Raw genomic sequence first — 25,436 nt, 5'->3', positions numbered from 1 at the left:
CTTTGAGAACGAGGTTCAACGACCTACCCGGGCAACTGGGTCGAATTAACATGCATTATGTCTCTATTTCTAACGTTGAAGTTATGCTTTCAGCTGAACTCTTGGTTCTGGGAAGTGGGGGTGGAAGAGGAGGTAGGTGGGGGGGCGGTGTTAGGAGAAAGTGGTTTTTGTGTACTTGTTCTAGTGAAAACTGTTAATAAAAACCTATTGGGAAAAAAAACAAGATAAATTGAGCAAAACATTTTACTTGGGAGGTTTCCGGGCATTTTGTGTTTAGCCGACGGGATAGACGACGAACCACAAGAATTGAAAGAATCTTTGTTTGAGAGCTCTTGAACATTCCCAAGACATACTAGTTCTACCGCTGACCCTCGGAACTGATCTCACCTTGGTGAAGGAAGAGTCTTACCCAAATAATTATTGTGTGCACTAATAACGAGTTGCTGGGAAAAATCTATCATGTCTGGCCTATGTTTGATCCATGTAAGCTTAGTGACACCTGGTAGGCAGGTTCTCCACACATAAGAATCAAAATTCTTATGAAAGTTCTAAGCAACCTGATCTGGTTATTTCTTCAGTCATAAAACATGCTCATTCTTTAATGGAATGCACATACTTGGGTCATTTCTGTAAAACTGCCATACAACAGGCAATGTTCTCTTCGGTGAAGTAATCCGGTATTAACTGGGCTTGATGGATCTGTATGGTGGAGTGATTTGCATTGGAATAGATCTCTTTTTTAAATGCAGAGTTTGGAGTATAAGGGGAGTGTGACCAATCTAGAAAATGTGTCCCTTCTCCCCAGACAGGAGCCACCCCCTTTGAGGCTAGGTAGGTGAGCCCGCTAAGCAAGACCCTCCCTAGGGGTCTGGTGGGATCGCACTTGGGGTGACTCCCATCTTGGGGACAGGGACTCCCATTCCGACCAGGAACTCCCAGCCTGCAACACAATTTCTGCCTATATGGGTGTTGGAAGGACTTTGGTATCCCCCGTTATGACTATAACGAACAAGGACCCTTCTTTCACTGTTTTGGCTTCAGGTAATGCTGAACATCGTCTGAATGCCATACTCAAAGAAGACTGACACATTTCTGATGTTTCTGATGATGTACATAAGAGCAGAGCGAATGAGTCGGGGAGTTTTTCCTATGGGGGGAGGGAAATCCCTACGCAAAGGGGAGCCACTGTAAAGACGATGTCTTGGAGGGGCAGAGCCAGGCCGCAGAACCAGCGGTGGCATGGAGGAAGAGAGGACTGCTAGCTTGAGGCAGAAAGGCGGACATTCTGAAAGAGCGAGAGGCTCCAGTCATGAGAAAGACGAGGACGCAAAGACAACCGTCGTAACTGGTGGTGCAACCACGGGAGAGCAGTGGTCGGCCTGGCGCCCAGCAACCAACGCCAAAACCAGAGGAAAGAAGCGTGCCCGGGTCCCTGAACTCCACACGGCAAGAAACTTTGAGGCTGAGAAAAACAGCAACAGGGAATCAAACGCTCCCAAAGTAAAAAGGCCAGTGAGGGCTATGAACTTTTGTTTCCAAGATTAACAAAACCAACAAGGTTACATAAACCAGATAATCAGGAACAGAGAGAACTATCGCTGGGAAAGCCGACAAAGGTATGAGAGCTTGAGAGACCTAAACGGGCACGTCCCCTATGTAAAACAGAGCGAAAGAGATACGAAACCCTTATATCCATGCTGGAAAAGTCAACAAAAGTACTAGAGCCTGAGAGAGCTGAAAGGGCATACATCCGATGTAAAACAGAGCAGAAGAAATGCATATGCTTTATGCCAAGGCTGGGAAAGCCAACAAAGATACGAGGAACAAAGTGGGACAAGCATGCGTCCTATGTAAAACAGATTGAAAGGAGTATGAACAGTTTGCAACAAGGTTGGAAAAGCCAAATAGGTTATGGGAACCCAGAACTCCCGAGCGGGCAAACACCCTACGTCTAATTAAGTTGATTGAGAGTCAGTACGCCTACCAAGTAGTCACAGGAATTTAGGGAGTTCGAGTTCCATGAAGGTTGGGCATAGCTAATTGTGATAAAAGTGATCCTGGTGGTATTTGAACTCTTGGCAAAGGCCTCATCACGACTTCGGCGGTAACCCTTAAATCCAGCGGTAGCGCCAGATTTAAGGGTCCGCCGAATCAGGGCTTCGGCTGATTTCGCCCCAGCTCTGAGCTTGGGGGAAATCCGCTGAAAATTCGCGCTATTACCGCCGACGGGAAATCCGCCGGCGGTATTAGCACGATGATTCCCCATTGAGCCCAATGGGGAATGGGGCATTCCCGAATGGGCTCAGTGGGGAATGGGGACTTACATTACCGCCGAACTCGTGATCCGGCGCTATTAGCGCCGGGGAGTTCGGCGGTAGGGCTAATACCGCCCGCGCTAATAGCGTTACCGTTACCACCCAAGTCGTGATGAGGCCCAAAACTGAGAAAAGTAATGTAAGGAGATTTCTTCTTATCCAAGGGAGAAAATAAGAGTACAACAGATATTTGTCTTTTTATTCAACAGAATCTACAAGACGACTTAACTGTGTCATAGTTTGAGAGCTAAAATAAAGGGCCCAGTTATTTGTTAGGATTCTGACTCAGGACAATTTCATTTGGGACTTTGTCTAGCACCCTTAGATTTGTTTTAAGTTGGGGAACTTCCCTCATAGAGTTTGGGCCAAATAGGCATTTTTCGTGCATTTTGAATAAACATCCTTGAATCATGATCCACTGCAGCCCGAACCTTTCTTCTGCATTGCCATAGGAGTCAGACCGCAGAAAGAGTACAGAAAATAAATACAGAAGTGTGTGCGTGTTCCTCAAATGCATTTTCTCAGGTCCACAATACTGAATCTAGGTGTAGCTTAGGATAAAAAGGATAACACAGCCCACAGCATGATAATGTTACCTAACAAAGGCATATCTCATTACGATCTTTGTTTTTTAGTTAACTGCACGTTTTTATGCTGGAAATGTCTTTCAATTCGAGTAGGACATTAAAAGGGAAAACATGACACAGGTTTAGTATTCCCTAATCAACAGACTGCCATATGTGCAGTAACATTTCCAGATAACACAGAACATTCTACATTCTTACCCCATATCTGGAGCAAAGGACAAAGGACTGGTCTCCTCCAGAGAAGATACGTTTAACAATATGATATGTGCAGGAATCTGTTGGATAAAAAATAAACATTCAGTATTTCTTGTATGAAAGGGACCTGTTGTGGGAGTTAGAGTGGGAACAGAGAGAGGTTTTGCCCAATTGTACTCAAACCACATACAATATTTACAATGCCTAGGAGTGGTGTGGGCACAGGGCCCCATTCTGATTCGGTTCAGCTTTGCGTTGGGGTATGAAGGGGGACCGGGAGTGCTCAAAGGACATTTTAAATGGTGACCTAACATCCTTCAGAATTCAGAGTAAAGAATCATGCATCGAAATGCACTGTGCTGTTTTTCAGGCACAGTTATCCATTGTAGAACCTGTCAGTGATATATGTGGACATTTTCTAATTTTATAAAGGGATAGATATGTGTTAAATATTTCAGACATGTATGAGTTGGGAGCACTAGAAATGTGGAACTACTGCGCCTGATTGGTATTCGTTCGTGCACCCTGCTGCGTGTGCTGGTACTTTTAGGACAGTGCCCCACTGTCCTGTACTGGGCAAAACAGAAGAAGAGTAGGAGACCCTTCACAGTCGTGCTAGGTACTTAGAAATATGAGTACGTTCTCTCTATTAGTGAGTCGGAAACTTGGTTTAGCAGTGTATCAAGTGTATTTATTTGTGTCGCTCCAAACCAAGTTTCCGACTCTATTAATAGAGAGAACACACTCATCTATATTTTTTAGTACCCAGCGCAACTGTGAAGGGTCTCCTCTTCTTCAAATATTACATACAAGTCTTGTAAATTACATTTGCATTATATAAACACAATTGTCATATGCATATATCATAGAGATGCCACATATATCAAATACATCAAATATATTCGAGCACCACTAATAGGTTGACTCCTGCTACGTACAGAATAAAAAAGGGGGAAAAAAGGACTATCTCCTGCAGGACTAGAACTTTGGAACACTTTCCCATTGGACCCGAGACTAGATTGAAACCACCTGAAATTCAGGAAAAAGATAAACCGCACTATCTGATCTGAACGGATTTGACCAATCGATCCTGCATTCTGCCCTCACCTCTCTATGCATTTAAGGTTTCATTTATAGTAATATTTGTAAAATTTCACGCCATCAACTTTGTAATAGGTTGGGTCCACACAGCATTGAATTCCTTGAACTTTTGTTCATCATTCATTTCTACCTCATTGCCTAATTCTACTCCCCTTCTCTTCGTTCCCTCTCTCTTGTCCATTAGTCCGCCCTATTCCTTGAAGTATTTGGAGTACAATCTGGTGTGTTACAAGAAATATTATATGTAATAAAAAAGTTACATCCAAAATATCTAGTGAAAGCATAAGATGATCCGCAAGTTTGTCAACATTAACTCATGGACATAAAAATATATCATGTACTGTCATTCTTAATAGTGTTTTTTTTTAAATTATTATTTATTTTCATTTAATTCAGAATTTTATTCAGAAGTAAAATTAACAAGCAAAAATGATCCAGTCAATACAAATTACGCGAGAACATTAGATCTTAGAGAGTTATCCACACAACAAACGGAGACTAGTACAAATACATACATTTCCCCCAAATCTTTTCAAAAAGAGATTTTCCTTTATCTCCTATAGATCATCCTCTCATTCTTAAAATTTTATTTTAATAAAGGTAGCAGGTGCCCGTCTCTAGAAAGAACATGGCATGATAACCTGTTCTGTGTTTTCCAACTTTGAGAGTCCGCAGCCATCGCTTTTTGCTCAATGTACCTTTCACAAATAGAAAATTATCATTTGCATATCAGTCTTTGTCCCGCCCTCATGGGCAGTCCAGCACCAAAATGCTATGGCAATTCCATTCTGACAAGGAGTACCTATAGCAAACCCATACACATATTTCTTCCTTGTTGGACCTCATAAGTGAGGTGGAGCCGTGCCTCTCTGAGCACAGTGAGCAGGGGTCCACGTCTGGGTTCTCCCAGGTAAGTTAGGGTGACCAACCCCAAGCTCCTTGCAATTAGTTTTTATAAAGGTAGTAGTCGTCCCTCTCTAGAAGGAACATGGCATGATAACCTGTTCTGTGGTTTTTTCCCACTTTGAGAGTCCGCAGCCATCCCTTGTTGCTCCCTGTACCTTTCACATATGGGAAATACCCATTTGCATATCAGTCTTTGGCCCGCCCTCATGGGCAGTCGAGCACCGAAATCATTCTTAATAGTGTATGAGATATAAAGAAGAACAAATTACTTCCCTCTTGGTAATATCCTTTATGATGGATGATCCTCCCTCAAATTCCCCATCTATGATAATCTTTAATCCAGCAGCAGCTGCCTTTGGAAACTTATTTGCCATCAAGGGGCGAAATGCGGTTCCACTCGAAGCCATTGCACACCTCAGGACAGGCGTGACAGGCCAGTATGTATGGAACCGCTGTACCACATGACCTACATTCTGCAGTTTTCCCTAGCACTCAATCGCTAAGGGACACAGAAACAAATGAGATGTACCAGCTATCCGCCGAGAGGGCCACATTGGGAGGGCGATAAAGAATCTGTGGGAGGAATATTCATCAGAAAGAACATTTCTGAGAAGCGATTAATTTGCTCTTCTAAAATATTCCATACTCATATGGATTCCTCATCTTTGATTGACTCCCATAGCAGTATATAAATCTGGAGAATGGAGAGTGAGAGAACATCACTTAATCCAGAGAATTCTAGAAGACTGCTCGACGGGGAATCCAAGCACTACTGTTCGGCAGACGTTCACAGCGAGGCCCACATGGCTGCTTGACAAACATCCTAGACAATTACCACCCAATGTAGGGCAGAAGTGGCAGCCAGGCATCCTGTTGTATGAGACCTGACACCCTCCAAGCAGATCATGGCATAACAAGATACAGAGGATGACCAACCTTGATAGTCACAGCTCTGCCAGCACGAGCACCAGCATAACCCACAAAAAGCTAGTCATCTTCCCCGACGACTCATGTCCAAGAGACGTAGTAGCTGAGGGCCCGCACTTAGGCTAGCCGATGGAGCTGCACCAGGAAGGTTGAGGCAGAGGAACAAACAGAGGAAGATGGACCTTCTAAAAGAGATGAACACCTGAAACCACCTTGGGAAGGAAAGATGGCCTCACTCTCAAAGTCACCTTCTCCTTCTGAAACACAACTTAGGGAGGTTTAACCCCCGCCCTGCGAGGCCCCAGTCAGGCCGCAATGGACATAGACAAGGTGAGGGCCCCTAGGTCACAACCTGGGGCATGTGCCCGCCTAGCAGAGGCTTCACCCCAACTGACACCTGAGACCCTAAAGGGGAAGTGGGGTCGGAGAGAGCTACACAAACATCTTTTTTAAAAACTTTATTTAACTTTGACGGTTACAGCATACTAACATTTGTGATATAAACAACATCTCATCTTCCGATTTAAATACAGAATTTTTACATATATTTTACATTATTCCAGCTCCTCCAACACAGTGGTCTCCTCGGTTGACTGGGGTTTGTGCTGCCTATTTGTCACATAGCGCTGGAACGGGGCCCATATATCTTTGGGTCTACTGGGGGTCGCCACAGTCTGGATAAAGCCTTCTTCGCAATCGTTGATATACAACAGATCTTTAATCCATGCCTGTATTGTTGGGGCTGTTTTCGCTTTCCAGTTTCTAAGTTTATTGCGCTTAGCGACTGCTTCTGCCACTGTGAACAGTCTTCAAGCCCTGATGGATATCTTTCCAATATCCTCTAGTGGGTATTTCAATGGAGTTGGGGGAATGGCAATGACCAGTATTTTGCTCAATTTGTCAGCCACATCTAGCCAAAACGGGTGTATAGGTGGGCACCTTCAATACATATGAAACAAGTCGGCTTCAGGGGCCCCACATTTAGGACAGCAGGCCAGTGTACTATGGTTAAATTTCGCCTGTTTTTGGGGGGTAATGTGAAGATGATTTAGGATTTTAAGTTGCATCAGCCTCAAATTAGTGTTGAAGGAAACCGTACATGTGAGTCAAACAGTAACGGACCCATTGTGTGTCGTCCAAGGTCACCCCCAAGTTCCTCTTCCATTTCCCTTTCATTACATTCTCTGAGGGGGATTGGGTCTGTGTCAGCCTGTAGAACATGGAGATGCCACCCTGCACACCCTCCTGGCCCATGATACCCGCCAAAATTGGATGAGGCTCCGGCTCAGAGGGGAAGGAGAGCCACCTCTGTCTAAAGCTTTCATACGATGGTATTGCAAAGTGGTGATGGGTCCATGTCCTATGTTATCCTGTACCTCCCCCAGTGTAACAAACGTCCCATTGGGAAACATATCCCCCATAGTCAACTGTTTCTGTGGGTCCCATGTACTTTGTATTGTTGCATCGGATGTAGGGGCAATATCAGGGTAAATCCAGAGTGGGGATGCACCGCTATACGGGTCTAATATGCCCATTCTCTTGAATAACCTGGACCATGCCTTCACCATACTGGTTCCACCTCATCAACCTTACTGAATGTCTTATCAAATATCACTGACTGCATGTCTGTGGGCCAAGCAGCATTACCCTACACCTCTATATGGGCATATTTTTCAGTATTGTCGAACCAAGTATTTAGCGAATTGTGCCTCTGCAGCATCATAATAGAGACCAAAATCTGGGGCAGTGAGACCACCTGTCGCATAATTTAGCCTATGGATAGAAACAATCGCAAAAGTGAGGCAGGCATCGCAACCCAATCCCTTTCTCTCAGCTGAGAAAAAACTAGGTAATCTCCCACGCTACCTGGTGAAATTTCCAGACAGGTCAGTGAGGGATAACTTTTTGCGGATCAGATTAAATCTATTACATACTGCCAAAGTACTGGCAAAATGGATCCAAAGGGACAAAGCCATAAAGTTATGTAAACTTTGTGCTGTCCCGTCAAACCAAACGCTTAAGCATCTCCTGATGGAATGCGAGGGAATCTGGACTGTGCGTTTGGCCCTCTTTAGAAGATTTGTGATTCTGAACAGCAGCCATAGTCCAGGTTTTGAAAAATTCTAACATCATTACTGGAACTTAGGTGCACTGCATGCAAGTAATTTTTCTTTGAATGGTTCCTTCGGTTTCTCCCTTAGCGGCCTCCCCCAAATTGGTTATTTGAGGAAGATCCGGCTTAATGTGAAAATAACTTTGAGCCTTGTGACTTTGCCCATATTCCAAAGAGGCTTGCATTCTGTTTAGCAAAGTGGGATGAGACTGTACTAATTGAATTTGGAACTGTCTGGTTTAATTGGATGTTAGCAAATAATCATGTAATTTTTAATATTTATGCTAAAACTTATCTACTTAGTAAATTTTACATGGCTCATTCTATTTCCAATTATATGTTAAATTTGTAAAGGTTTGTCTGTTAAACCAAAAACAATAAAAAAAAATTTAAAAAAATAATAATTTAGCTCAGCTCATTCGAACAGGCCCCCCAGAATAACGTAGACGCCATTGAGCGCAGTCTAGTGAAAAACGAGTTCCCAGGCTAAGAAAGAGTAATTTAGGCACCACCACCATCTTCAGTAGGGCTATGCGGCCATATAGAGAGATCGGTAGGCTGTTCCAAATTTTTAATTTAGTTTCCAACTGGGAGAGTTATGGCTCATAATTTGATGAAAACAGAGTGTGCCTATCGGTAGCCACTATGACCCCTAAGTAGCGGGCTGAATTGGGGGACCAGCAGAAAATGTTCATGGCTGCAGTCTGCAGTGTCCCGTGAGTTTGTGGAATAATTTCAGACTTAGCAGCATTAATTCTGTATCCAGAATAGCTGGAAAATTCATGAATGTCTAGCATAATAGTGGCCTGATTGACCTATGGGTCTCTGACGTATAGCAGAGTATCGTCAACATATAACGATATTAGTTGCGAGGGACCTCTCAGCAAAACACCACATTTGGAGTGCTTGGAGCAAATCAATGCTGCCAGTCCTTCTATAGTAAGGGCGAAGATGAGGGGAAACAATGGACAGTCCCGTTTTGTACCTCTATGTAAGGAAAAGCTAGCTGAGAGTGTATGATTTGTCCTGACTCTGGCGCATGGGTCTCTGTACAGGAGTTGAATGAAGGCGAGGAACTGGGGTCCAAACCCCAGGTGTCCTAATGCTGCAAACATATACTCCTGACACAGAATCAAACCCTTTTTCAGCGTCTAGGGATACCGCTACTACTTTAGCTTTAGGGTCGAGTTGAGATATTATGGCGATTAGTCTGCGTAGCTTAAGAGAAGTGGACCTTGTAGGGATAAATCCTGATTGGTCGGGATGCACCAGTTGGTTCGTGTATGGTAGTAGTCCATTAGCGATAGCCTTGGCAAACACTTTAGTGTCCGCGTTGATCAAGGATAGGGGGCCATAAGATGTGGCCTCATGTGGGGGTTTACCAGGTTTGAGTAGAACCAAAATGACAGTTTCCCAAAGAGAAAGAGGGAGTGTGCCAGTGGTCAGGGCTTCATCCCAAATCACTAGAAGCTTGGGGGCAATTCTGATGTAAAACATTTACACCGGTCGATCGGAAGCCCGTCAGGCCCAGGGACCTTGCCTACAGCTAGTTCTTTTATCGCCCTCCCAATCTCGAGGAGGAGACGGAGTTTCTGTGCCTCCTTGCTCTCTTGTGTTAGTTGCCCGTAATGCATTTGAAATTGTGTTTGGATTTGATCAGTTTGGCAAGAGTTTTAGCCTTGTCGCCCGCCCCGTAACTCCTGGCGCCTATAGGGTAAGTGATGTACAGTATTTCCGTGTCCGCCAGCTGCCTGAACTCATCTAAATACACATGTAGGGGTGCCAGGGTATCCTCACCTGGTGACGAGGATGCGTTCTTTCCAGGGATCTCAGCCTAAGTTCGGATCGCTGTAATTCTGATTTTATAGCCCTTAGAGCCCCGGGAGTCGCTGAGAGTAGATGACCCCTCAACCAAACCTTAAATGATTCCTACACTATGGACATGGAGCCCACTGAGCCCTCATTACGAGCAAAGAATTCATTGATATCGATCCTTTGGAGTTCTAATATAGCCGTGTCGTGCAGGAGTGCCGGAGGCATCCTCCAGATCTGAGATCTCCGATTGTTGGCCAAGGTGAGTTCCAATAACACTGGTGAGTGATCCGGAAATCGTGTGTGTGGGAGGATGGTGCAGGCTTTTGTGTGGGGGATATATTCAGGGGAACAGAGCCAGAAGTCTATACGGGAACTTGAATCATGCACAGTTGAATGGAATGTAAATTCCTAATCCCGAGGATGTAGCTCACGCCAGGCGTCCACAAAGGGCAGGAACGCCATCCCCTGTATTATCGTATGCGCTGCCCTAGTGAGTGTCAGCTGAGCCCTAGTGGTTCTGTCCAGCTGTAAATTAAGGATCGTATTGAAATCGCTGCCCCATACAACCTTGGCATCATCTGATGGCTTATAAGGTCTATGATGTGCAGATAGAACTCGGGGTCGTCCACATTTGGCCCATATGTGTTAACCAGTATGCCATTTTGATTCAGTAGGGACCCCCAAATGATCACATACCGCCCCATATGGTCGACTTCGGATCTGGTTAGTTTGAACCCAGTGTTTTGGTGAATTAGGGTCAGAACCCCCCCCCCCTCCCCTTGACTGTGATGAGTAATCAGTACCCAACCGCAGCAGTCCCCAATCCCAGGCAAATGTGTCCACAACTCTATGCAGGGCATTTGTTTCCTGTAGCATCAGCATCTGGATATTATGCCTTTTGGTATAGGCAAGTATTTTCCGGGCCTTAAACGGATTGCTCAGCCCTCTGATGTTCCACGTCGTTCGGACCCATCCAGCCACCCCCCTGGTGTGTTACCAATTGACATACCAATTCAAGAGAGATGTAAAATATGAGAATGAGCACAGTGCAACCATCAATTTTTCTGTTTAACCCTTCCCCAACTGTCCCCCCAACCTCACCATCCCTCCATTTGGACAGTGTATACCCTCTTACAAACATCCAAACCTGCAACAGTATGGGGTGTCGTGTAGCCCCAACCAGCGGCATCAAACCACTTACAGGAGTGAGCCGCACAACATGGCTCTATTGGACTTGACGGGTGACTTATTATCATGTCGAACTGGATGAAACAACTTTGAGCATTGCGAGCATCAGATGAACAGCAGCATCTGTCAACCATTACTTGCTTGCGCCGGAATGTTCAGTTGGATATAAGATATGGCTTCCTCCGGAGTTTCAAACAAATGGGATCTGCAGGCATGCTGAACCCTTAACTCTGCTGGGAACATAATGGTGTATGGGATCCTTCGGTCTCTAAGAACTTTCTTCACATGGTCGTAGGTACGCCTGGCCGCTTGCACCCTGTTGGAGAAGTCTGGGTATATATGGATCCTGGCTGAATCGAAGGAGAGGGTGCCCTTTTCCCGTGATAGCTGAAGTATCTGGTCGCGAACCCGGTAATTCAGTAGACGGGCAATAATTGTGCGCAGAGAGGCACCAGGTTTAGGTTGTGGGGCCAAGGATCTGCAAGAAATTGCGTTGAGAATTGTGCCTCTGGAAACATTGCGCGAAGTGCATCCTCGAGCAACACCTACATGGGCGCATTTTAGGGACTTCTCGTCCATGCCCACCACCCAGATGTTATTCCGTCGGGACCTGGATTCCAAATCGTCACATTTGCTGCATACAGCTTTCAGGGACTTTTTGATGTCCTCCAGGTCTTTACCATGCGCTGACACAGTGTCCTCGAGCGCGCCCACTCTAGTTTCTGCTGCAGTAACCCTGGCGCTTTCTTTCTGCAAATCAGCCCTTATGGAGGCAATATTGTTACCCATGTCGTCAAGTTTGCAATTCACTGTCGCAAACACGGCTTGCAATGCTGTCATATAGGCATCCATGGGCTTATCTGAGTTTCCTCGGAGTCCACCATGCCGTCATCAGGTCTTTGCGCATTTGTATAGGCATGCATGGAGCCCTTTATATGCCTCTTTGCGCCTCCTCGAGTCATCCCCTTCAGTACAAGCAACTATTTGTGATGACTGAGGCGGAGCTGCACAGTGTAAAGTTGCAGCACAGCCAGCAGGGCAGAAAGAATGGCAGATCAGCTGCTGGGTGTTGTATAGCTGTGCTCCTGGGGTTGGGGCTGTGCTATTTGGGAAGGTGCCCCCTCACGCCTCTCAATATAAATACATTGTGGGGGAGAGAGTCGCCGGCATGCTACTAATGTTGTTCAGCAGTATTAGCAGTGCTGCAGGGTCAGCCGTCCATGTGGCACGGTGCAGGGAGTTTAACAATGATGACTCCGTATTCGGTGCATTCATTCAAAAAGAAAGAAATGGGGGCGCTGGACTCATAAGCCTTCTCTCACCTTATGCGCTGTAGTTGTACCAGGATCATGTGGGGTCTGGGCCACCGCTCCTGCAGCGTCTCATATTCACGAGGACAGTCAAGAGGATCGCTGTTTTTCTCCGGCAGACGTCGGCACATTCACTGCCCGTTATCAAAATTTCAGAACTGTACCCGGTCCGTGCAGGGCCGGTTGTTTGTGTTGGGCACTCCGTGTCTCAGACATTCACCGGGACGGACGCCAATGCCCCCTGCCGTGCCCGCTGTTTGTTGTCTGTGAAACAGCGCGCTGCTCAGTCCGCGCTGGCCCCGCTGCTTTTGGCGCGCACACTTGCTCAGTGCTGCACTCCGGGACCGACTTCACCACAGTCTGGCATGGCGAACCTCTGCAGCTCGCCTCACAAATTTACAGTATCTGATGCTGAGGAAGGCTCGCTGCTCAGTCCTTGCGTTTGCGGCAGTCGTAGGACCCGTCAGACCACAGGATTTTCTACAAAGGATTTCATGAGGTGCGGAGCTCAGTTCTCAGGCAGCCATTTTCGCTGGTGCAACACAGCGTCCCCCCACAAACTCTTAGTTAATGCCGCAAGCGCGAAGAGGCGCACATGGAGGCCAGTGGAAGTCAGACAGACAGGGCCCGGGAGAGGGCCCCTCGAAGTTCGAGAAGCAGGTAAAAGGGGCCTAGGTGCCCACCCCACCACACCCCCACCATTTAAAAACCCTTGGGTCCAGGGTGCGAAATAACTGCAAAGGATTAAGAGCGGGTCCCCGGAGGAGAATTCGGGCGTGGGCCTGCCAGAGAGAGGGCTCGGAGGAGGAGATAGTCCACGGGAACGGTTCTCAGGGGAGAAGGGAGAAACCGAACGAAAGACCAGACGCCCGAAGAAGGAAACACACCCTCCCAGGAGATCCCAGGGGGAGTACTCCCAGACACCACAGATCCGAGGCGGTCCAGGTCCATGGCACCCCGCTGTGCAAGGGGTGCAGACTTGGAGGAGACATCGAGGTCCCCAAAAGTGTAATTGTGAATAAGGTTCTTGGGCGCGAAAGCGTACGTTTTTAGTAACGTGTGGTCCTCCGGGGACTCCAGTAGGAAGCCGGAGAGCAGCGCAGCATAGCCGATTCCAACATGTCGGAGTTGGGGGGTGACGCCAGATACTGGAGGAAAAGTAGACAAATGTCAGAATCGACAAAATGGACGAGCGACTCCAGGCAGTCGAGAACAACCAGACCTCCCTTGAGACAATGGAGACTCAAACAGATATGAGGTTGGCGGAGTTGGAGAGAAGGGAGGGGGAGGTGGCCCTGAAAATGGACAATTCCAAAAACCTTGAGGAGAAATAACTTGAGATTTTTTGTAATCCCGTAGAAGGAGGGGGAAATGGAAAGAGACCTTAGGAGGACTATCCATGAGGTGGTGAAGGTACTGTTCGGAGACGAGAACATGGATGAACCAAAAATCGAAAGGGTGCACAGAGCGGGGGCAGCCGGCAGGGGACCACGATCAGTGCTTGCCTGCTTCCACAACTACCCAGATAGACAAAAAATCCAGTTAAAAGCAAAGGGGCAGGGCTCAGTGTCCCTGGGAAATGTGGAGATAGCGATCTATCAGGACCTGTCCTCGCTCACACTAACGAAGAAGCGCCTATGCTCACCCTTAACGAAATGGCTCAGCGAGAAGGGGGTGAGATACTGATCGAGTTTCCTCTTTTCTCTATCCATCGAAGTTGAGGGCTATAACTATAAACTGGTAACGCAAGATGACATACGAAGGCTCACAGAGGAGCTGATGGGAGGGGATGGACCAAGGAAGGGGTGGAGAAGAGCCGCGAAGACAGGCGATGGTGCATTAAGGGTCCAAACAGGTGCAAAGTTCCAGGCTCAAGGAAATTCATGAATTCATGAAACTCAAACCTCCCCCCTACCCCACCCCGCCCCGGCCGGTCCGACTTGAACCGGTAGAACTCGGCTGGTGGCCTGGATAAGAGTTTTGCATGTCTGATGTGGGGGGAGTGGGGGGATAGGTTTGTTTGTTTAGCGTTGACTGTTGAAAGAGGGGGCAGAAGGGGGCGCGAGTTATAGAGCTTAGTTAAGCTGGTCCTTGGTTGGGGAGGACTTCTGGTGATTCAATCCAGTCAGAGGTGATGGATCTAGGCAGGGTTGGATGCTGTTGGAGGGGGTGGGGGGGTTGGGGTGTTCATGGGATCCGTTGTGGGTAGCGTTCTGGGGATGCGTGTTCTCAAAGGTTGATACAGAGCAGGGGCCCAGTTAGTAGGGTCTCGACCACAGAACCTTTTCGGAGGAGGGGGAAGTAATGGCACGTCTCGGAAAAAGGTGTCCGGCCAGGGTGAAATGAACATTGGCTGCCTCAATGCCAGGGGCCTTAATTCACAGAGCAAACATCATTGCTACTCCGTGAGTTCAAGAGGGCCCGACTGGATTGGTTGTGCCTTCAGGAAACAAACTGGCAGAAGGGTGGCAAACCTAAACTACGCTCCTGTGAGGTGGGGGAAGTGATTATGGCCTCAGATGTAAAGAAGAGGGGGGGGGGGGGTTGCAATTCTGATCTCATCCTGACTGGCCTTCATGGTAGAATCAGTACTAGCCGACCCAAATGGGAGGTATGTGTTTGTAAAAGGTCAGCTGTATGGCACTAGGCTTACAATGGGTTCAGTGTACCCGCCAGCCAAATGTGAGTCTGGGAGAGGGTCAGCGATAAAATAATTGGATTTGCAGAAGGCCAACTTGGTGTTAGACCCTACAAGGGACCGTAAGAGGATGGGTGAACGACCGATCCACAGGGCAAATATGGGCGACTCCGAACGCTTTAAACAAGTTAATGATGTGCTGGGCTTATGTGACTCCCTCCGGTCCTCGCTAGAAGGTGATAGGCTGTATACCTTTTACTCTTCAGTATATAAAACTCCTCCTCTAGTATAGACCTGGTCCTGGTGGACTCAACCCTAAAGGCGCAGGTTTTGTAATTCCAGGTCACTCCTATCCCATGGTCTGACCACAATATGGTGACAGTTTCAGTGCAAATGGGGTGGTCATTGGGCCCCGGGCCGAGTTGGAGATGCAATGAATCCCTATTAAAGGAAAGGGAGGGTCAACAGAAACTACTCACTGGAATTAAGGAGAACTTCCATTTCAATGATACTGGGGAGGTGGGGATTCAGGCAGTCTGGGAGGGCTTCAAGGCGACTATTCAGGGTATCCTGATAAGGATACGCTCCAAGAAAAAAAAAGGGGAGAGAAGGAAAGCTGGCTCTGTCAGAAAATAGAGCAGATACAGCTTGGGGAACCCAGGGAAAGTACAAATCTACCACAGAAGTGAAGGATCTTCGACACTATAAGACACAATTGAAGGCCATCCTCACTCAGGACACGGAAAAAAAACTCCTGTTTCTGAAACAGAAATACCATGAGAAGGAGGACAGGGCAGATAAGATCCTTGCCTGTAGACTGAGGAAGGGAGAAGAAGACGAGGACCATAGGGGATATTAAGAATGAGCATCAGGAATGAGTTTGTAAAGTATTGTAGTACCCTTTACACCTCAGAATGGGATGGGGAGGTGGCACAGATAGACAAATTCTGGTGCTCCCCAAGGAAATGGTGGAAAGCCTTGAGAACCCAATAACGATGGAGGAGGTCCTGCAGGCCATCACAGGGATGAAGACGGGGTCAGCAACATCGGAGGATGGTTTTTTTGATAACGTTTTATACATTATTTTAGTCATTGTTAGCCCCGTGCCTGGTGAAGGTGTTTAAAATATGCCTGGGAGGCGAGACCCTGCCCTCCACGATACTGTCAGCAGCTATTGTGGCAATCCCTAAGGAGGGGAAGGACCCCAACTAGATGCTCCTCTTATCGACCTATCTACCTCCTAAATGGAATGGAGATGTAAAGATATTGGGGAAAATCTTGGGAACGAGATTGGAGGTGGGATTACTGCTTCTAAAACATGGAGAACAAATGTGCTTCATTAGGGGGAGACAAGGATCAGATAACATCTGAAAGACAATGAACCTGATCTATGGGGCACAAATGAAGGGGCTAGACACTTGCCTAATCTCGTTGGATTCAAAGAAGGCCTTCGACAGGGTCAAATGCCCCTTCATGATGAAGGTCCTGACGAGGATGGGGCTGGGAACATATTTCCTGAGATGGGTGGCAGAGCTTTATTACAGGCCCAGGGCAAATGTCCGGATCAACGGGGGGCTCACGGAGACCTTCAAGCTCACAAGAGGTACAAGGCTGGGATGACCCCTCTACCTCCACTGCTGTATGCCCTAGTCATGGAACCATTGGCAATTACAATTCGGGCAAATTGACAAATCAAGGGCATAGCAGGGGGGGGGCGGTTGGTGAGGGGGAGTGGAGTGCAAACTCTCGCTCTTTGCAGACAACATACTGCTTTAGCTCACGAACGTCCAAGACTCCCTCCCAGCACTCATGGCCCAGATTGCGGAGTACAGCTGCTTTCGGGGCTTAAAATCAACATAGGGAAATCAGGAATTATGCCGATACTAAAGCAAGAGTTACCAAGGCATGAGAGTGGACCAAATGATCATACAATAGCTGGGGACTCAGGTCACTAGGGACTTTGAGGAGATGGTTGCGGCCAACTATGACCCCTTCCCGACCCACTTGACGGCAGATTAAAGAGATGGGACCAACTGATACTGACATGGTATGGTAGGATGACCTCAATAAAAATGAATGTGCTCCCCAGACTGCTATACCTGTTTGCAGCCATCCTGAGGCGGCTCCCGGAGAAGTTCTTTTTGGAAGTTACAGGATTTCTCCATGGATTCATATGGAGGAATAAGACACCAAGGGTAAAAAATGGCAACCCTGACCCTTCCAAGGGACAAAGGGGGATTTGGGTCCCCGGCCATCCATCTTTACTACAAGGTGGCCCAACTCAGGGTGATGCTTGAACACATGAGGGATGACCCAAAGACCTATTTGGAGGATCTAGCAGCACACCCACTGAAGGTTGGGGACTACCTCTGGTCTCCATTCAGGTCAATCCCAGAATGGCTAAGGTCACACCCCACGCTGGGGGTTTTTCAGTCAGTCTGGCGTGAATCCAAGGACACACAGGGTATACAACGTGGCCCTACCCAATGTCTTCCATATAGGGGCCCCAATTTGACTTAGGACACCAGGGACTAGCCCGCTCATAGGCTTTGTCGGACTCAGGTCTTGAAAGAGTGGGGCAACTGTTTGAAGGGTGGTTCTTTCTCTGTGATGGTATGGGAGGTACTGGGAGGGGACTTGATCTCAGTATTTGAATATCCCTGCATCAAGGGTATTCTGACAGACCCAAACAAAGTGGGGTGGATTAGTAGCTAGAGACTTCACCGCAGTGGAAAAGGTCTTTGACCTGTCCACAACAAGAAAAGGTATACAGCCCAAGATATGCAAAGCTATGAATGAGACCTGTCTACAGGGGTGACAAAGCTTCCAAAGACACTGGGTAGATAATGTGGGGGAGGAGATTTCTTAGGATGACTGGGCACTCATCTATATAATTGTCTTCCAGGGTGGATTGTTCACCTCCACGATAGAACACAACTTCAAAATGCTAATGGGCTGGCACAAAGATACCCTGAAATTGACCAGGATGTTTGCGGGAAACTCTCCAATGTGGCCCATATGTGGTGGCGGTGTCCCAAGGTGCAAGTGTTTCGCAAAGAGGTGTTGAGCTGGATGAAGAGATCACGGGAATAGGGCGGGGCCTGGACCCGCTACAGTCTTTATTAGGGATCCCGCAAAAGGACAGGGAAGAATACAGACTCCCTAAAATGTGGGAAGGCATGTTTAGGGCAGGGAGACTAGCCATAGCCCAGTGTTGGAAAAGTGAAATGCTCCCCTCAACAGAGGTTTGGGAGGAGAAAAGTACAAACCATGATGATAATGTAGAGGTTGACAGCAGCAGTGAATGATTAGATGGATGAGTTTCAAGCAGAGTGGTGCTCCTTGCTGCTCAATTGATGATTGGAGGAAGGAAACATTGGGGGTCGAACAAGCAAGTGAGTGGAATATGAATCAGGGGGAGAGGGGATAGGCCCTGGAGGCAGCCGACAATGGTAATAAATCGACATAAAGAGGATTTGAGCCTCCAAGACACTGATAAAGGGGACCAGCACCATTGAACATATTTGGGATTAGAAGGGGGGCAGAGGGTGGCGGATGGAGGGAGGAGGTAGAGTATGAGTTCATTCGGGGGAGAGGGAGGAGCAGGGTGTTAGGGAGAATTCTCTGTAAAGGCTAATTTCCCAAACCTAGTGAGTCCCCCAGCAGATTTTTTGGGGTTTATTTTTTTCTCCTGCTAAGAGTGAGACTCTTTCTCCCACTCTTAGACATGATTTGAGGTGTTCCTTTGAATGTGTTTTATGGGCTATGGGGTCCTTTACCCCATAGGGCTTCATGTGTTTTTGGTATGTGGGTTACACAGCACCCTCTGTGCCGTAACCCAGGGGTGTCATAGCGACCCCCAAACATAGGCTCCATACCCTGGGACTGACTACTGTCTCCCAGGGCATGTAAAGTCACCAATGGCTTTACTAGTCCCAAATTATGAACAGAAACCAGTACAAACCATCATATTGTGGATGTACTGGTCGGGGCAATTCGATTGCCCCGGGGTCTGTTGTTCGAGGGGGCACGTCTCCATCCCCCCTGATCGAGTTTTGGCTGGTGGCATTGGATACTACTTTTTATATTCGACCGCAAATATTTTCCTATGGGATTTTCCCATTGTTCGAGGCTACCACTTTTTAATATAGCCTCGAACATACCGCCAGTTTATGAAATTAATATAAAATCACTGGTTGGTATTTTTTGACGAAACTCGGTTCCAAAATGGCGTTTGTGTTCGCTTCTGTGACTCTAACCCAAGTCGAGCCCTTTGTTCCACTTTTTGGCGGGCTTCTCCACAGAAGCCTCCAAAAGTGGTGCCACTCTGTCTGGGTACCACAGGGAGTGTGGGAGGGGGTTTAGGCACTCTAGACTAAGTTGCCTTGGCAACTCAAGTCGCACTCTTGTGTGATTGGCCCAAGTGGTAAGCCGCCCGGCTCACCACTTAGCATGTTTGATTGACAGCTAGGCTGAATGAATGGGGGTTTGCTGCATAAAAGCAGGGCTTTGGGGACTGGAACTTCAGAAGTCGCCACATGACCTAAAGAATCCGAAGAGGGAGAAGCTGAGCCGACCTGCAACGACGACACCACCGGTAGAGCCCTGCTGAACCGTCTCACCACTTTTCCCGACGACAGAGGAGATCTCCAGTCCTGAGAGTCTTCTTCCTTTGACTGGTGGGGATAACCAGTTTGCCCGTCTTTTCGCCTTCCCGGATCATCTCGTGGCCGGCTTGCCTGTGCCAAGCACCCCGGCAACCGGGATACCACAGTTTTTCCACCACCGCGAATAAAAGGGTCTTACCTTTTAACCGGAGAACTCCGCGGCTGGTTTCTTCCCTGGCAGTGCAAAGACCTTCAGCTTTCCTCCACGTCGAGACCATCTCTTCCTCTGGAAGACGCTGTGACTTGCACCTGCTGCTAGGAACTACTGCCCCCGCTGGAGGATCCTCTCCACTTTGAAGGTACTGTGTCCGCCTGGCCTCCCTCGCAACTGTCTGTGTGGGGTGACTCTTAAAGCTTCCACTTACCACTTGGGTTGGCCCTAGGCTGGCTAACTGAACTTTTCTGAGCTGACTTAATTCTTTTTTGAACTCCCTGCAAGACTTTTCAAGACTTTTAAAACTGTGTGATCTTGGGCACATTGGTGCTCTGTTCTCTCAAAGAGGGAGCCTGGCCTCTGAACTTTCTGCTCACAAGTAGACTTGACTTTCCTGCCTTGCTGGGTGCTTCTAAAGTATTGTGTTGTGTGCTTTTCCTAATTTCTGCCTTTTCCCTCCCTTTTTCTTAACTTATTGGAGTGCCATCTTTAGTTAGGCGCTCACCTCTGTCTGGAAATAAGTGGTGTTAACTAAGACTTGTCTAATAAGGAATAAGGGATGTACATCTAGTAATAGTGACTGTGTGTTGAATTTACTTACCTCTTTTTGTGCTAGTGTAAATTACAAGTGTGTCTTTAAATAAATAATGATATACTTTTACACCAAAGCTCTGGTCTGTGTTTGCTTGTACTACTGTGTCTCTGTACCTATTGTGTATAGTCTGCATACTGCCTAACTCATCTTGAGAGAAGTCTGACTGCTCAGCCACAGCTACCAGGTAAATCTGGATGGTACAGACTGCTACCAATTGGGTTTACTGCCAACCACCTGTAGTCCTAAATCTTTTGCAATGGTCCCTAAGGGAACTGCACAGGTTTCTGCCTAACACGGGGGGAGGGAGACCTGGACTGTTGACACTGTAGTGGTTTATACCTATAATCTCTGTTTTATTGAAATGCCTTCTTCTCTTTATAAATGCAAATAAAACCACGTTTTAAAAAAAAATGGATTCAATTGCAGTCTCCTAACTGAAAGGAGTAAATTCATAACTTCGACTGAAATCCCACTCTATGTACCTCAGCCTCTCAGCAGCCACCCATAAAGGTACAGTTTGCTGAGGTTCAGATGGAGAAGCCAGACCTTAGGTGTGTAGATCTACTCTCCTTCTGAGATGCCAGGGAAGGCAGATTGACATGTCCAGAAGCTCCAGATACAACGTCCTTTGTGCCCAGTCGGGAGCGATCGAAATCAACATGGACCCGAACAGTCTCTTGAGAACTAGCGGAATGACATGGACTGAAGAGAGAAAAAATCCATTCGCACCTCAATGCTTCCTGCAGAGCTCTGTGCCGAGAAAATTCCCTGAAGCAGAATAACTCCCCCTTCCTGTTCACACTGTAAGCGAAGAGGTTTTTCTAAAAAGTTCCCCAAAAGAAAAATATATCCTCCAGAACTTCCTTCCTGAACTCTGAAATGTATGAGGCTGAAGGCTGTCTGGTCAAAGCATCCTCTACGACATTCTCTAACCACTTGAGATGGACTGTCATCACAGACACGTCGTTCTTCAGACTCCAGAACCACTGTTGCATTGCTTCTCTGCATAGTCAACAACCCCACACCAACTTGTTTGTATGGTTGAGGTAGTGCATGAACACTGTTGTCTGTCAGGACCAGCAATCGTTTGTCTCTAAGAGGAAAGTAAGCAGCGCCAGTCTTTCCCCCTGCAGTTCCCACAAATAAATGTTTTCTTGGGCTTCTGTCGGAGACCAAAGACCGCTCATTGTAAGATCTGACAGGTAAGTGCCCCAGCTGTTTAAGTATGCATCTGTGACCACTGTTGGTTGGGGGTCCAGGGCTGCCAGAGCAACACCCCTTCCAAATGATTTATGTTGCGAAACAAATATACTAATATACAGGGAAAAAACATGAGCAGGTACAGAGGGCTGGGTGGAGTCCTGTGGGAATAGGTGAATAATGGTGTCATGCACAACAAATCAGTTACACAACCACGCACCATATTGCTTGACACCCCGACACACACTGCTAGACTCCCAGGGTCACAGTCTGCCTCCCAAGCCATCACTTCACCTATGGTGCGAGGGAGTCGTCATCACCGGCGGATTCGGGCCGTGCGCAGAGGCCGGCCTGGTTTGTTGCCTCGTTTTCATTGGCAACTCCCGTGGAGACTGCGTTCGGGCTTGAGCAGCCGATCACGGTTACTTCCTGGTTTTGCGGCGGTTTCCCGATCACGTGTTCAAGTTTCCGCTCACGTGACTGGGAGCCGACGCATGTAAAAGCCGGGAAGTTCGAGTTGCTCACCGCTTCACAGCTGTTTCACAACTCTGTTTGGCGCTTTCAGGATTTACGTTGTTTGCTTCATCGGATTTTGGACTCAGGCTTACGAACCACGGATTGGCTTTCTTGCTCCACGGATACTGTCACTCGGAACTCTGTACGGATTTTGATACTCTGGACTCTTTTGCTACGCTCAACGGATTGCTTTTGGATTTTCCCCTTCTGGCTTTTGATCTTCCGACCATAGACTTCGTGATCAGTTTCAAGTTCCCTTCGGCTACGGAAGGGCTACAGGCATCAGCCGGTACCTACCATCTGGGACACGGCTGTCTGGATCTTTGACGCTCCCTCGCATCTGACCCTAGGCACCCTATCTCCATCCCGCTAGATTTAGGTAAGAAAGTTTTGCACACTCATTCATATCAATGTACTGTGTTTGCCTGTGCTAACCCTAACTTCCTTTTAACAGCCTCTGGGATCCTCGGCGTCATCAGATCCAGCAAATCATCAAACCACCTGTGGCCTCAAAGCTTGCACAGGGAGTTCCTTTACTCTCTCCCTGTGGGTGATTTGTGGACAGAGGCCCCTTTACTCTTCACTACGCGGCAAGTCACGACAAATGGGAAGTGAATCGCTGGTAGAAATGTCGACAGGCGTAAGGTAATCTAACAACAATCCTATAGAGCAATAGCTAGATATACTGTGTGCGTATACCACAAATGATCCAAATCCCTGTCCAATGATGACACACTGGAGTGCCACCATATTCGAAGTTGGGCCTGGGCCCTCGCAGGCCATGTTGAGAACAAAGAACAACAAGGGATTATGTTCAACTATTCTACCCCCAACCCAGGCGAGGTAAGGAACATGTATACACATAAATGTATCCTGGTAGAGCCTTTTCGAAATTAGAAAAGAATATCAAGGGCTTATTATGAGTAGGACTGCGGCCAGTCGTGAATGACAAATCCATGGGAGCCAGGGTAGAGGTTTCGAGCTGCAAAAACACAGTCCGAGATTTAGAACGCCAGCACCCCCCAGGATAATGGCCATCGTATTTGAACTGCCATATGCCCGCAAGCAGAAGTACCAAAATCCTTCACAAATTAGACTGATTAGTGGGACCTGCAGGAGAACCAAACCCACCCCCGGGAGGGGCAGCTGATAAGAGGAGGGGAGCACAGGACAGCTTGGCCCATGATTTGTATCATGGAGAGCAAAGGGTGATGCCAATGTATAAAAGATTGTGACAGGGAGGCATGGTGGGGGCGCCTGTGTGTTTGGGATGAGAAAAGAGTTGCTTTATTCGAGAGGACCAGAGTGACCTCAAAATTCTTCAATGAGCTCATTTTGACGAGCAGGTGCACATCACATGATTAGTCATCATTGCATGGCAATGATTTCAGTAAATTAACAATCGCCTAACAGCAATCCAAGGTGAAGAGATTGAAACCCATGTGTGAAGGAAATGTAGTCGAAGATGATGCGGCCAATGAGTTTGGGGTTCCTATGTAATCCGTAGCATGTATATAGGCAACAGCCAATGAGGGTGGGGGATGAACACTGTATATTGTTTGCATCAGATGATGATTTTCGCAGTTATATTGTGCTGCTTGCTTTGAAGAAGAGAGAGCTCTGCAGCAGTGGGCTAATAACCTGTCACCATTTCCATTTGTATACAAATAAAGCTCTTTTTCTTCTCACAAAAGGGTACACCAAGCCTTTTTCCCTAAAGGGTCGTTTCTCTGTCTGGTTGTTGGTGGTTTACCCTACAAAATTGGTGACCCCGACGTGATCCCAGACTCCCCGCGAGGACTGAGGATTCCAGGCTGCACATCTGGAGAGGCCACGCCCATCTGCAGCGACCAGTCCCTGTATGTGCACCTTCGAGAGGTTTGCAGGAGCCGTGTTACCAGAATTCCTGTCTGTTCTTTGGAGCAGGGCACGGTCCACGAATTGTGCAGACCGTTGAGACCCTGTGACGGAGGACTTCAGTAGAGCACATAAATGTACGTTCACCTTTTTGCAGAGAGAAAATAAGCAGGATAAGGGATTGATGCGAGTACATTGAGCGAGGAAATGAGTGGAAAGTGTGGAACATGTGGTATTTGTATATAAGTCGATTTGGTTATAATATAGAGGATTGTGGTATAACAGGACCCTTCCTAAGTATAGGGGAAAAAGACAGCGCTGTGTAACGAAGGAAAAAATAAGGATGCAACCCCTCCGCCCAGTGTAAGGAGGGCATGAGAACAATAAGTAGTTGTGGTAAAGGCCCTCCGTAGACCTGGGATCTCCCCACCTGATATATAGGAGGTGTGGGAACGGAAAAGAAGTTCTTTTTTGTTCTTGTGATTTTAGTTGTTTTATTGTGATAACAAGAGGCTGAAGTAGGGCCTGATTTTGTAATGTAAGAGGAGGTCAGTGGATTGTGTGGGGATGTGTGTGAGAGGGGAAGGGCGGGGTATTGGTAGTGGGAGGGCAAGAGGGGTAACAGTTGAGTACAACCCTGCTGATTCGGGATGTGGGTAAACAAAATATTGCATAAGAGGGGCAGCTGCAATGGAGCCGGCAACCCCATTGGAGTAGATGCGCAAGGCTCTTCCCTTGTATCGAGAGAAGAATCTCAAATATCAAGGAATGGCAAGCAGAGACTAAAGTGGGATGTATAAGCGATGGCCAGAACAGGGAACAAAATAATAAAGATATTTTGAGTCATATGTATACATTTATAGCAGCCAGATACAGAGGAAAAAAATTTAAAAACAGGAAGGAAGTGTTAGAGTTGTGGAAAATGGTAGACTTGGAACATGTTCCTAATGATCACCCTAAGATGGTGAACGGGCCCGCCCATAACATGTGTCCCGACCACTACCACGCCCATTGCCCCGAGCGCCCAGCACCTTCCGCCCCAGTGTCCCCCACAGAAGTAGGCCAGTCTCCTCCGATAGGATGTTAACCCACACGCGCTGCGTCAGGATACACAAATCCCACTTACGTCCCTTTGCCCGCTACCGCTCCCCTCTCACCCACACTGACCCAGTATCACAATGTCCCCAATCCTATAGCATCTGCAGCTGCGAGAGCTAGAGCACAAGAACTGGATAGGAAGCTGCAGAAGGAGTTGGAAGAAATGTTGAGAAAGGCGGAATAATAACTAGTGTTAGGACTGATTTTCTATACTCTGGCCTGGTGGACAGATGTATAGAAGGCCAACCTATATT

The 25,436-nt window shown here is 47.3% G+C and overlaps 1 protein-coding gene across 2 annotated transcripts in view; it reads right to left on the bottom strand.

The window, feature by feature from the left end:
• HERC3 (HECT and RLD domain containing E3 ubiquitin protein ligase 3) overlaps positions 1-25,436 on the bottom strand; it is a 1,960,519-nt gene that overhangs the window by 972,605 nt on the left and 962,478 nt on the right. For both annotated transcript variants that reach the window (XM_069630741.1, XM_069630742.1), the window contains one exon: positions 3,101-3,177. In XM_069630741.1, the coding sequence (XP_069486842.1) occupies positions 3,101-3,177 (77 nt within the window). The remainder of the gene's footprint in view (positions 1-3,100; positions 3,178-25,436) is intronic.

The sequence above is a fragment of the Ambystoma mexicanum genome, chromosome 6q (genome assembly GCF_040938575.1).
Source record: "Ambystoma mexicanum isolate Mex_15411 chromosome 6q, UKY_AmexF1_1, whole genome shotgun sequence".
NCBI lineage: Eukaryota > Metazoa > Chordata > Amphibia > Caudata > Ambystomatidae > Ambystoma > Ambystoma mexicanum.
This window is presented reverse-complemented; position numbering and strand designations above follow the sequence as displayed.